At 37.2% G+C, this 13,688-nt stretch overlaps 2 protein-coding genes across 2 annotated transcripts in view; one reads left to right on the top strand and one right to left on the bottom strand.

The window, feature by feature from the left end:
* Nucleotides 1-13,688, bottom strand: part of LOC136848792 (methyltransferase-like protein 22) — a 276,110-nt gene that overhangs the window by 40,589 nt on the left and 221,833 nt on the right. The gene's annotated exons all lie outside the window — the stretch shown is intronic.
* On the top strand, nucleotides 260-10,765 carry LOC136848791 (uncharacterized). Its single transcript, XM_067121419.1, has 2 exons — nucleotides 260-585; nucleotides 7,439-10,765. Exon 2 carries the CDS (start codon nucleotides 7,560-7,562, stop codon nucleotides 10,251-10,253), a length of 2,694 nt encoding a protein of 897 aa, XP_066977520.1. The 5' UTR covers nucleotides 260-585; nucleotides 7,439-7,559; the 3' UTR covers nucleotides 10,254-10,765.

Genomic DNA, 13,688 nt, shown 5'->3' on the forward strand with positions numbered 1-13,688 from the left:
TATTTCAGATTCTCGTACTGCTTGCATTGGTCTAGATTTCTCAAGTAAACCAAGAGGACAAACTCTCCCGCATTATCAGGTAAATGGTGAAAGGATATTCTTTTACCACGCTGTGAGGATTAACTACTGTCCCGGAATCACGGCTGGTGACCAAAAGGATCATATTTGTTGTAACAGGATCCCTCCACCGCGTTCGTTCGGAAATCCTAAGCCACGCCCCGTTGCCGACGCTACCTCTCGATATTTATCGTCTTATTTTAAAACATTCCGAAGACACTTATAAGCAGCATATGCTTCGCTTGATTAGCCTTGCACGCGAGCAAAACTGACAAAACTCATAATTTTGAACTTTATGGAGGAAAGCTCGCCATCTCCCGCGTTCGCCAAAGAAGTATGTCGTCCCGTGACGTCATGGCCGAGCTTATATATACAGGTGGCTGAATTTCCTCGGCAGTACTTTCTCTTCTGCCGCTCCTTGGTTCGTACCTCTGAGGCGGTTGTGGTGTTCAAAGATACGCTTTTATTAACAAAGAATAGTGTGCCGTCTCTGCTTGGACACCGTTTTGGATTTACGATGGAAATAGGGTAAGTAAATGTGACATCTTACTAAGCATGTCTGTTAAAACGACATTCTGGTTTTGGGGACTTCAACGCATCTCTCGTGCTTTAGACGTAACCCTAAATGTAATCCAAAGAAAGCTCTCTCCACGCTCCTTGTCACATGGCCCGCCCTCCCCCCATCCTCTGTAACAACTCGTACCCTTTGTTTACCCTTGAAAGACTCTTCGCTTTTCATTCCCATGTTGATGATGCCCACCGTCGTTAAACGTCTGCTCGCGAGTCCGCGTTTTTAATGACAGGTAAACAAACTCCGGCAAAAGTAGGGTAAAATGCGGCGGCTTGTGGTTTTACCCCCCCAAGCTATTGTGTTTACAGCCCCGGAGGCAGCCAGTTTATGCATTATTATGCCGGATACGAGTTCTGCCGTTTCCACTTTGGCGATTTTCTTTTTCGAGAAAGAATTTCACGATTGGCTTTCACGGATGGGTAGGTTTGCGTTCGCGTAATTGGTAAGACAGACAGCATTATAAAAAATAAAATTAGTTTTTCTGTTGTTGTCGGTGTCTTTAGATGTTTTAAAAGCTGTCTTTACGAGATAAATTAATTTTCTTTAGTGTAATTAAATTTTATAGGTAATTTATTCAAGTTACATAATGTTATTTTTTCTGTGGATGCCTTCAGCCTAATTACAAATAAGAACACACTGTAGAGGAGTTTAATAACTAATCAAATCTTCTTTATACGAAGGGTAACTTTTACCCAGCTCAATAAAACTTTAATTTTCAAACTTAAAGTTCACAGTCGCCTGTAGTTTCACCGATCGAGTTTCCGTCACTGGGAGCTTTCCAAACCAGTCAAAGGAAACAAAGTTCCACGTGCAAGGGAAAACAAGAATTTAAGTGAATTCCAAAGACTGGCAGTATTCGGAAAGAAACGTGCACGTGCAATCTCAGGGCAAAGATGACAGTGCCACTTTTGATTATCAGTAAGTTGGATGGGGACCATATAATCAGTTCTCAGTCACGCGTGCCTGCGTTCACTTTTATTATTTTTTACTATATATTCTTGTTAAATTGTCAACGTTTATTCAATGCACATTTCAACTTCTTCGCTTATGGGCATATTCTGCGGATGCAGAGCAAGCTGGTGACCTCTGGACGCACGAAGCATGCATGCAAGTAAAATAATGAATATTAATGATGACGTAGGTCAAGAGACAAAGAACCCAATTGCACCTCTTCAGTGTGAGGTTCAGATGACATAAGAGCGGGGTCACTGACCTGGCAAACTGCCATTTGATTTGATTCCATCACGTGGGTGGAACACAGGGAATAAAGCACTTTAAAAAATAAAACCATTCTAAACATTGATATACGAGAACAGTTAGTTTATAGAGGCTTTACCGTTTCTCTAACGTTAGCTCCTCGCCCACTGTTCCCAACAGAAGGCCCTATGGTTGGCCCACACGTTTCGACAAGTGACCCCAGTGAACTCTCTCCGGTCATAAAGTCAGCTCTCTCTCTCTCTCTCTCTCTCTCTCTCTCTCTCTCTCTCTCTCTCTCTCTCTCTCTCTCTCTCTCTCTCTCTCTCTCTCATATTCGACTCGTAGGTGACGAATGTTAAGAATTTAATGTCATCAGTATTTCCTTGACGAATTCTTTCGAACATTTCCAGTATTATTACTTTTACCATGCGCTTAAACAGGAAATTAATGACTTGGTTTTTAAATTAAAATTACTTTTGTTGGCCTCACAGCATTTCAGGGCTACTATTATCATTATGTATGGAATGGACTGAAAAAATTCGTAAAAATAGACAAATTTACGAGCCTGAGAGAAACGGGCTTGGTAATGGTTGTGGTCGAGGAAGCATAACTGTGGTCTGTCTGGTGCGAAGGGAGAACCAGTTTCGTTTTAAATGAATACTGGGACCTTACTGTGCTCTAACACATGTTCAGTATTTTCCCTAATATAAAGTAATGGTGTGGACTAGTTTAACCTCGTCTGAAACTTTAAAATTACAAACTAGTTTCCATGGTCACCATAACTTACATTTTCTTTAGTGTCCATTTTAAAATAAATCCTTAGGGGTAGGGGGGGGGGGGGCATTCAGCAACATTAATGAACTGGCTCACTTGATCGGTATAAGTTTTAAGTTCTTGAGTAGCCTGCTAAAACACACACATTGTGGGCGAAAACACCATCACCTCGGCCGGTGTAATGTCACGTGCTTTGCAATGAGTTTACGTATCTGAACGTGGCAGAATTTTGGTGTACAAATAAAAATAACTTTAGGGTTGGTTATCCTGAGCCTCTTCTAGTGATTTTCATTTTTTTTACCACCATATAATGCATTAGTTGCAATTTTTAAACTGATAAACACGTAACCACTTAAAGGTGTTTGGGTAGACAAGAGGAGAAAAACCGGTTTCCCAAGTGGACAGGTAATTTTTATGCACTACCCGCTGGTGAGATGTTTATTAGTTTGTTTACCGTTATTGGCATGAAAGAGACTGATCATTAGGTATTTTTTCAAGCGTATGGACAGGACGCTATTAGTTAAATGATGTACCAGTATTAGCATAAAGATAAAATCCTTAGAGTACTTGGCTTCTCAATATTTAAGATAAACTGTACCTAAACGACGGATCTCTATACAATGTAAGCATTGTTAACATTTGGGTAAAATTAACTACGGCTACCAGGCTTAGTTTTCAGGAATGGTGAACGCAGTAAAGGGGAACTGTGTGTGTGTGTGTGTGTGTTCAATAAGACTTGTATAGAATTACGAGAGGGAGTTCATCAAGGCATTTTTGATGTTGAAATTTTCTCGTTCTTGAGGTAACCATCCCTGTATCCATTCTTCAACAGAAATTCTCGTCCACGTTGCCACGGGAGTTATAAATAAATGTAATTTCTGTTCTATTAAGAACATTTAAGTATAATTAAGAAGTTCTGAGGGACAACCTTGAACCTTGCAATTAACTATAACAACAATTTTATCTCTGAATGGGAAAGGGAGATTGTTTTGTAATTAGCGCCTCCTTTGAGACCTACCAGTGGTAATGAAGACGGAAGCTACACTACGTAATAATTTATGTGGCAGGTTCTTTCACGAGAGAGAGAGAGAGAGGTAAAAAATTCTGTCATTTTGAGAAATAGCTTAAGGTTAAAAAAGAGAAAGGGTGGCAGAAGTGTGTTGAAATGTGCCACGCCACAGAGGAAGTCAGATTGTATTGTTTGGCCACTTGAAAGTCTTGTGGTACTCGCCAAGGAAAGAAGGTGGAAATAAATTATTTATGGCGTTTGATAATACTACGACAACAATAGATGCAAGATACTGTAAAAGTATTCAGACAATACACGGTGTTACCTTCAACTTAGTTGTTTTTAACGCTAAAAAACACTAAACTACGTCTACCCCAACATTATTGCGTAGTGTTGATAAGAATTCCTGCATACAATATGCAAACGCCATTAATACTGTGTATTGTTCACAAGAATTCCAGTGTATATATGTATGTACGTATATAATTATACTATATAAATAAATTCATACATTATATAAATATGTATACTGTATATATATACGGTATATATATATATATATATATATATATATATATATATATATATATATATATATATATACATTTCTGCGTTATATTCATTACTCCCTTTCTCTTCCATCGAAAGGATATTGTTCTATTTAAATGTCAGATGCTTCCGGTGCATCTGCCGTTTCGACGAAATTTCCTTCAGTTGCGTCTATTCCGAATAGCCTACGGTCATACCGACTCAGACAATTCAGACAATCTCGGTAACATGCTTCCTTTCGTCATTTTCCCGTAAACTCTCATTCAGTACTCAAATTCTGTTGATTCCCTACAGGCTCTCGAATGAATAGTGTATGAAATGTCATCCTGTAAGATTTCCTTAAGAAGTGGGCAGGGCATAAAGTCATTATGGTTATTTCCTTGAAGCGTCATGTACTTTTATTGTTTCTTTATCTATTGTTTGTGGAGAGTTCGTGTTGATGTTGGTCCATGCATAATTTCATTTTTTTGCGAGTCTGCTCTTAATTCGCATTTGGGATATTTTCTTCATAAGTTTGCTCAACTTTATGGCCTTATAGTCATGTGCCTTAGAAGTGCGCACAGTCTGAATAATAAGAATACGTACTCGAACGAGCTACTCATCATCCCAACTTGAGAAGTCTTGGCGCAACAAATAATTTCGTGCATTCCAAATTGGGCCTTATGACACTTTTTATTTCGTGTTAGTTGCAATCTTCTGCAACTTATCTCCTATTCCCTCATCCTACCATCATGCGTAAGATAAGCTCTAAAATCCCTGTACACAGATTCGTTCGTTAACGGTTCTCATCATCCTTCTGAATTTCCGTTGCTCTCATAACCTTAATCTTAATGGCACAATTTTTTTCTTTCATATAGTGTAACCTCTGTACAGTAGTTGCTCCTTTCCTGCCCTTATGGTACAAAATTTTACTTTCATTTTATCGTACATTTCTTACTCTATATTATTATTCCATCACTGAAAGAGATATAACTCTTTCACTTAAATAGCGCATTTAACTACCATACTTTAACTATAAACACTAATGGCGCATAACTACATTACAGTACATAGCACAAAATTCCTTCCTAATCATTCACATGTCTAGAAAGGTGATTTGTTGTTACCTGTTGCACACTGATTCCTCTTCTAAAAGTGTCTAGGCTTTTCTTTCTTATGCTTCTTGCACTCTCCTAATCAACTTTTTCCTTAATGCAGAACGTTGGAACAGGTGGCCTAGCCTTCATTACCACATTACGGTATGTTACTTAAAATGCCTGCAGTTCCCTGAGCCTGTCCATCCTCAGTATCTTTAACTAGTTCTTTACATCGTGACTAGTCCATTTAAGAACTGTTTCTCATTAAACTGTTCACAAGCAAACTGTGTTGACATTAACACCAACTGATTTGGTAACGTTAAATTTTAAGTGTTCCGCTTGTCCACAAATATTTGCGATTTATCCAATTCTCACCAGACAACATAATTTTTCATGCGCCTACCACTGATTTTTCTTTAAAAGCATACTTCCAAAATTCCTTTTCATTGAAACTATCATATGCATCCCATAGGCTACTGATATTTCTACCTTTATCTATATTAACACATTTTCTCCTAAATATATATCTTTAGTTTTTAAATCTCTTGCATTTTGTCATTTCTATGTTTTTTCCTATACCATTTACCTTAAGTTTTAGTATCACATATATACCACATCAACTTCCACATTTGCACTCGACTGCCATAAAACTAATCATAATTCTCTTATAGCCTACCTCCAGTTACTTTCTTAGCAGCATTTATACACCCATATTGTGCTTCCTCCTGATCTGCACTGCCACACTACGTATACAAACAAATTATTTTCTTGAATTATGAGCGTAAACGTTTATTACTACAATCTATCTTAATATTTTACATTTTTTCTCTTGCCTTTTCTCATGTATTCTGACTTTAATAACAAGCATCAACTTGACGGTTATCCCCATGAATTGGAACGTAAATTATACCCATGATGTTGGGACCTCTTTAAGAGCTCAGAGATCAACCATCATTTCCAGCAGTTAAAAGCATTTCTGCAGTGCTCTTGACCATTAGTCTGACATCTTACAATGCAGATGTGTATGTGGTCTTTCAGATATTCCTGAGGGGTTTGGCATCCCCCCCAAAAAAAAAAATAAAGTTAGCACAGGGTGGGGTGGACTTGTGTAAATGATCCACCACTATGAATGATGATTTAGTACATTTCTTAGGGTTTGCATCTTCTCATAATGGTGCTTATCTAGGCTGATCCTACCTACACTTTTAAATGTGTTCCAGGGTTCCTCTTCATAAGCAGAAAAATTCAGAAAAAGAGAAGAGCTAAAATTTTGGTTCGTATGATTCAGAACTGGCATTAGACTAAAGTATTTGCAAAATTAGACCTATAAACAGGAATTCCTTTTGCTGTACCTTCGTTCATATTCTCTTCTATCTTACGTTCCACCCTCTCCTGACAATTGATTCATAGTGCAACTACGAGGTTTTCTTCCTGTTACACCTTTCAGACCTTTTTACTGTATATTTTCATTTCAGGGCTGAATGACCTCATAAATCCCAGTGCTTGGCCTCCGGCCTAATTTCTATATTCTATTCTTATAATCAGGAATACATGAGTTTTCTTCACTTGCAATTTATACTGTCATGAATGCTTTAAAGTTTGTTTTACCTACAGTCATTACCAATTCAGCCTTTTATTTTTATATTTAGTCTTTTGCATATTGCAACATTTAAATCTCACTATACTTTGTTTGTTGTAATTTTTGGCACAATAACAAGAGCTGAAATCCTCTGTTGCTTCAACATCACATTCAATTTGTTTTGAATTGCAGAGTAAGTCTTGACTTGTTTCATTCATAGCCATATGTAGTGGCATGGGTAGTAAATACTCTTTATTTGTACCATAATAATTTACAGCACCTTATGAATTTACAGTGCACTGAATAGGCTACATACAATCATTATCACAGGAGGTTTTGTGGTTAAAACTTATAGTACCATTTCTGGCTTTTGTTTAATTACTTTAAAAGTCCTAAAATTTTCTCTGTAAAATGCATGATTAAAGCAGCAGGTTCATTACACTAGTAATGAACCTGTCTTTTTCCATCAATCTCCAAATTTTTTCATATGTTCAAAAAGACTATCTTTAGTATATTTCTTCATTATTATTTAATAAAGACAAGTCTTATTTGACAAAAAAATTTTTTTTTAATAGTACAGCATTGCATATTCCTTCACCACAACTTACATATATTTTTATTTTCAGATACTATTCAAGACTTATCTACCCCACTTCGGGAGCAGCATGCTGAATACAACAGAGATTGCAGAGCAGTTATCAGTGCCCTAATATGGTTTTTATGAAAGTGAATTCTATATAACTGAAAATGGCATTTATTCGTTTTGCAAAGGTAGCATTGCTGTATGCAACAGCATTTGCTTCAGTAGAGTTGTGCATTGGCTTTGGATACCCTGATTTATTAGCTATGAATGCAACGTGCCCTCCAAAAGACACATGCAAAATTGTTGGGAAAGGACCTCGTCTTGATGAATCCAGTAACTGGAAATACAGAAACTGCTTCTGTGATGACTTGTGCGCCAAACATGGAGACTGTTGCCTTGATGCTAATGCATATGTAGCCGAAGAACAAACAAAGACTGTGGATAATTATGAGTGTGTAAAACTTACTCAGTTTGGTTCCCTGTATATGATGGGGGAATGTCTCCCAGGTTGGAATGATCAGGCAATTGCTGAACAATGTACAGCCCCATTAGAAAAAGGTAGTGATCCTTTTCGGGAAATGCCTGTCACAAGCTTAGAAACTTATGTTACTTATAAAAATTATTATTGTGCAGTTTGCAACAATGACACAAGTTCCTATGAAATTTGGAGACCCCGTCTGGAGTGTCCAACTCTAGAACAGTACCAGAAGGTGCACAAAAACTTAACTATGGAATTTGTGCTAAATGAAATTACTTACAAAGATATGAATTGGGGCTTGCATGTTCATGATGATGGAGGTTATGTGTTTCACAACTGTTATATTTACCCAGTTATGCCAGTGACTGTAACTCACATGGTTCGGCCGTGCATTAAAGATGTGATAAAAACTTGCCCATTGACGTGGACGGATGAAAAAGTTGAAGATCTCTGCTTGTCATATACAGCAGTTAGGTATAAGTTTGATCGACCATACAGAAACATTCATTGTGCACTTTGTAATGGTGTTGATTTGGAGTCAACATTTTGCATAAATAGAGTATTTTTCAGGGATTTCTTCTTAGATTCATTTAACAATCAGTCTTTTGCATTGCTACTAGATTTTAAAGACAGAACAGGTGGCAATATAGTTGGATCTACCACAACTTGTAAATTAGGGGAGGTTTTTGATCCGTTTTTCAAGAAATGTAGAAGGGTTATTTGTGGGAGAAGTAATCAAGAGTATAGGTTTGGTCGTTGTGTCGACATGGAGCTTCCAAAACTGGTTAATGCTGAGGTAACCACAACTGCTACAACCTTAGGTACACAACCTCCAGCTGCTAATAAAACTAGACTTTCAGTCCCAAATAAACCAAGATTAAGCACAGTTTCTCATGTTGACAAAACAAACAACACAGCTTATTCCATTCTTGACAGCACAATTAATCCCAATATTAATAGCTCAGCCTATAATAGCACTGTGCCATCAAGTAGTAATGAAACAGTGTCTGTAATTTTAAGCACTGAATCACCACTGCTCATCACAACAGCTGCTGTTGATTCCATAGTAAAGCCTATACTAAATGGAAGCGATGAAAGGGTGGAAGTTAGAAAAGTTCCTTCAGATGCTAATGATGATTTTGGAGAAACTGTTGTTACTCCATCAACTCCCAATGGTTTAAATACCAGTTCGATTAGTAACACTTCATCTGAGGCTGAAATTGACAATGGTACTACACCTGCTTGGTTTCTGCCCTGCGAGAAATTTTTCTTGCCAACGGAAGAGTACATTGTGGGTGAGAATGGAACTGTAGAAGTTGAAAAATACAAACGTACTTATGAACCAAATGAATATGAACTTAGTGAAGGTGGAATTTTAGTGTGTATAATTCGGACTGAAACTGAAAAATTTTCGAGCATAATGGGATGGGTTACCCTTGGTGGTCTTGGGCTTTCCTGTGTATGCCTTATGCTCCACCTTATTGCATTCTTGATTGTGCCTGAACTACGGAATCTTTCTGGAAAAAACCTTTCCTCCCTGTGTTTAGTTCTCCTTGGTGCTTTCTCTACCTTTATTCTGAGTACATTTGGGGAACCAGGTGGAAAGGAATGTTTCATTTTGGCAATCTTTATGTATTACTTCTTTTTGTCTTCATTTTTTTGGGTAAACATAATGGCTTTTGATGTTTGGAGAACATTAAGTTTAGCTACAACAGAACTTCGAGTTAGTGCAGGAGGTCAGTGCTGTAAGTTTATGGTTTATGTTGTTTATGGATGGCTATTTCCAGCAACTGTAGTAATTGGCGTGTTGTTGTTGGATATAATAAGACCTAAATTTCTGCCTGACCAATATTACCCAGCTTTTGGTGAATACTGGTGCTGGTTTGGTCATCGTAAAGCTCTGCTTGTGTTTTTTGCGGCTCCACTGATGACTATAATGGTATTGAATATCATCTTGTTTATTTTGTCTGCACGTATTATAGCAAACACAATGGAGTCCACAGCAAAAATGACGAGTTGCGCTCCCTACCAGAGTCAGTTCAAGCTGTATATGCGTTTAGCATTGTTGATGGGATTGACATGGATAAGTGGTATCGTAGCAGGATATTTGCAGGTAGAAGCCATTTGGTACATTTTTGTACTGTTGAATACATTACAAGGAGTGTTTATCTTTTTGGCATTTACTTGCACAAGAAAAGTCTGGCATACAATTCGTTGTGGTTGCTGTAGACGGATAGGAAAAAACAGATCTTGGGTTTGTAGGAGTTACTCGTCTAGTAAACAGGGACTTCAGTCAACCAATTCTAACACATCAAACCTGTCTCAGACATTATCTCCCACCTCTCAATTTTCTGCAAATGCTCAAAATTCTTCTAGTTAATAAACCAAAGTAACATCCACAGCAGAAGTGTTTATTTTTAATTTAAAAAATAATAACACTGTGGAATCTCAGTGTAGTGCAGAAATTTCTGCCTCTTCTTTGTACAAATGTAGAAACTTTTAGTATTTTGTAATATGTCTTGTAGTAGAAATGTCTTTAATGCTATTGTGTATATAAAGTTTGTTCAGAAAATGGCATTGTGCTTTAACTGTATATTTTTTGTAATATTTCTTAGTCATTTTCCATATACTCAAGTCATAGGTGATAATTACTATTTTTATACCAAATCTTTTTACCAATTAGAACAAGTACTTTTGTCATGAAGTTGGAAAAGCCTGTGATGAAGAAAACAGTGACTTCAGGAAATTGTGCCATATATGTACTGTATTCTGATTGGATATTCATAAAATGTAAGATTTTCAAATAAAAGTTCATTTTAATTTTTCAATTCTGTTTGCTTTGTTACAGGTCATATCAGCTTGTGTCAATGTATGCAATAAACCAAATACAATTGTGTGGTTTCATTTTCATTTCAAGAGAGCAGATCCTTGTTGAGATCTGCTGCTGTTGTAACAAATGATTTGGCAATTCAGTTACCCAAAGGCATGCCATTCCTTAAAATTTAAATATTCTATCTCAAGACAAGAGTGATGGCTGCCAAAGTAGTTTATCTAAAACTAAAATATGAAAAGGTTTTCCGATTTCAAGCATGGTGAAAATTTTGAGAGTAAACTATCCTTTTAAAGGATTTGAAAACCAGTACATACTTTACTGTTGTAAGGAAGAAATAAACTGTAGCCTAAAAAAAGCATGCTGAAATATCAACCTGAGGAAACAATAGAGTAATACATGCCTTCACCACTGGATGAAAAATTGTTTAATACAATAAGAATGCGTTCACTTTTTGAGAATTAGAACAAATATGCGCTACAAAATACCATCAGCAACATGGCAAATCACTCTTAAGCAACAGTTTTCCTTACAAAATTGACATCAGTAGAATGTCTAATGACAAACTTAACAAGAAATTTTGAATCTCCTTCCACAATTGTTTGATGAGATCCTTTTACAAAACACAAACTGGATCTCACGAATAGAAATTTCATAAGTTCTTGACACTGCTATTCTGCTGAAAGAAAGTAAGGATTCTCCTGATCAACAATAAAATGCAATTTTCAAAGGAGCAGTTTTCAAACCACATGAAACTACCTATAAAATTCTTCAGTATACACACGAGTCTCCAATGTCTTGAAAGTAAGTGAAATTAAGTTTTTTCTGCATGCAATCATAATGTCACCATGTTTTACAAAGATTCTTTGCACTTCCTAATAAGCTGCCTAACAATGTATCCAACTTGTCATACCCCTCTTTCTGAATCCCATATACAGTAACCCCTTCCTGTCCCCATCACACAGTTGCACTCAACAGAGCATTTCCCAGCCTAACCTCTTCCCCAACCACCTCGCCTTCAAGCTATTCTCACCTAAGCAGAACACTTCTCCATAGAAAGTGAAAATAAAAGATAATTGCCCATGAAAAACTGAACAAGACCACTCACAATGCACACATTTGCCAATGTCAATCTCTTTGAACACATTTCTGTCCACCAGATCCAAATATGCCTGGATCTGCATGAAAACTTGTAGGGTATAAGAAGGGAGACTTGACCAGACATTGCTGGTGGAAGTATTTATTCCATGAAGTTCTTAAAAGTAAGGTGTGGGTATGTATACAAGAAACTGTTGAAGTAAATTTTAAAATCCCAGATGCAGAGTCATCTCAAAAACTAAACCGATTTCGTGGCCCATCCCCACATGGGCTAGTAACTACTGTGTGCCTAACTTGGTACACATTAAGCATCACAAGGGGCTTTTGTAGCTTTCATTGCCAGCTGCATTTGAGTTTTAAATTCTGTTTAATTTTATAGTGCCACATCAGTGAGCAAGATTTTTTTTTTACTTTGTGGTTGAACTTTTTCAAATACCACCTTTGATTTTAAACATGATCCCTTGTTGATGAACAAGAACAGGTCCTGGTATGATTCAGATACTGCACAGACCTAGAAAGAGGAAAAGGCAGGATAGGATGCCTCCTCATCCATTTAATTTAAGTACTGTACTTTTTATGTCTAAGTGACAGGATAGTCTTACTGCTAGCATGCTATTCCTAGTAATGGGCGTGATCTTGACGGACTGCCAGTCCTTACGGTACTACAGTCGGTTCATAATGCGAAAGAGGCACTGGCAAGGAAGGGCCTAAATACCTGGGAGGTGCAAGAATTTGTACAAGATAATGGTGACTGGTGCGGTTTGTGTGCGTAGGCAGGTTTCAATATAAGCTGCATAAGCTACTGTTGTGGAACTTACTGTACTTGGGATTCATTGACAATTCAGCAATAACAAACAAATAACTCCATTTACATGCTTTCAAAATACATCTTGTTACTTTAACATGGGCTATGATTAGAAGATAATGATCTATTTACTTGAAATCCAGACTAACACAGGTAAGAAGAAGCATGAGCAAAATTTCCAATGCTCCTGCTTATCAGTATCCAATAAAAAGTAGAGATTCCATTGCCTCTGAACTTAGACCCCCTATCACACCAATATTTTGTACATATGGGGAAATGTGGAGTCGTCGCCTGAGCCAGTAGCACAAATTGAAAGGAGAGCAATGGTATTGAAGGTAAAGTGAAATTGATAGACAGTGAAAACTTGTATTTTTCATATTCTGTGTTACGATGTTCACATTATATTTCTTATCAAAACCCGAAAAATGGTAGTTTCCCATGGTCTCAGAAACTAACTCCCCTTATTACTGCTGATTATTATGAAGAAATTATTTACACGATTTCCATTTACACATCTCCCTTTGGAGAGGGAGGCTACAAAAGGTGCTAACATTCAGTTTTCAGCAAGTATTCTGGAATGAGACTGACAGCACAAAATCCTGCCTCACATATGTGCATCAGGTACAAGCACTGACTGTGTCTGGCATTTTTGGCTGATTACCTGTCCAGATACTGACTACTCAAAGCTGCTTACCTTAATTGATTGGAAAACTGGTGGTATAACAATGTGCCATTGCCACAAAAGAATTTATTTCCATGTGCTTGTGTGGGTATGTATAGTGCTATGCTGATTAAGATCATCTTTGTTATTTTCATAAATTAGTTTAACAAGATCACTGAGCAACATTTCTAGACTCTCAAAGGGCTTGTCCAAATTTTATTCTGAAACGAGGTGAGAATCGGAGCAAAGTAAAGCACGAGTAGTTGGAAAGCTAAGTAGAAGCAACCCAAGGGAACAGATGAAAAGTGAAAGGCCTAAACCAATGCAGCTGGGGCTGAAAGACACTGCAAAATCATGTTTAGATTAGGCATATGCCTTAATATCCTCAAGCATGAATTGGTTATACACTACTGCCATTTCT

Source organism: Macrobrachium rosenbergii, chromosome 19, assembly GCF_040412425.1.
Source record: "Macrobrachium rosenbergii isolate ZJJX-2024 chromosome 19, ASM4041242v1, whole genome shotgun sequence".
NCBI lineage: Eukaryota > Metazoa > Arthropoda > Malacostraca > Decapoda > Palaemonidae > Macrobrachium > Macrobrachium rosenbergii.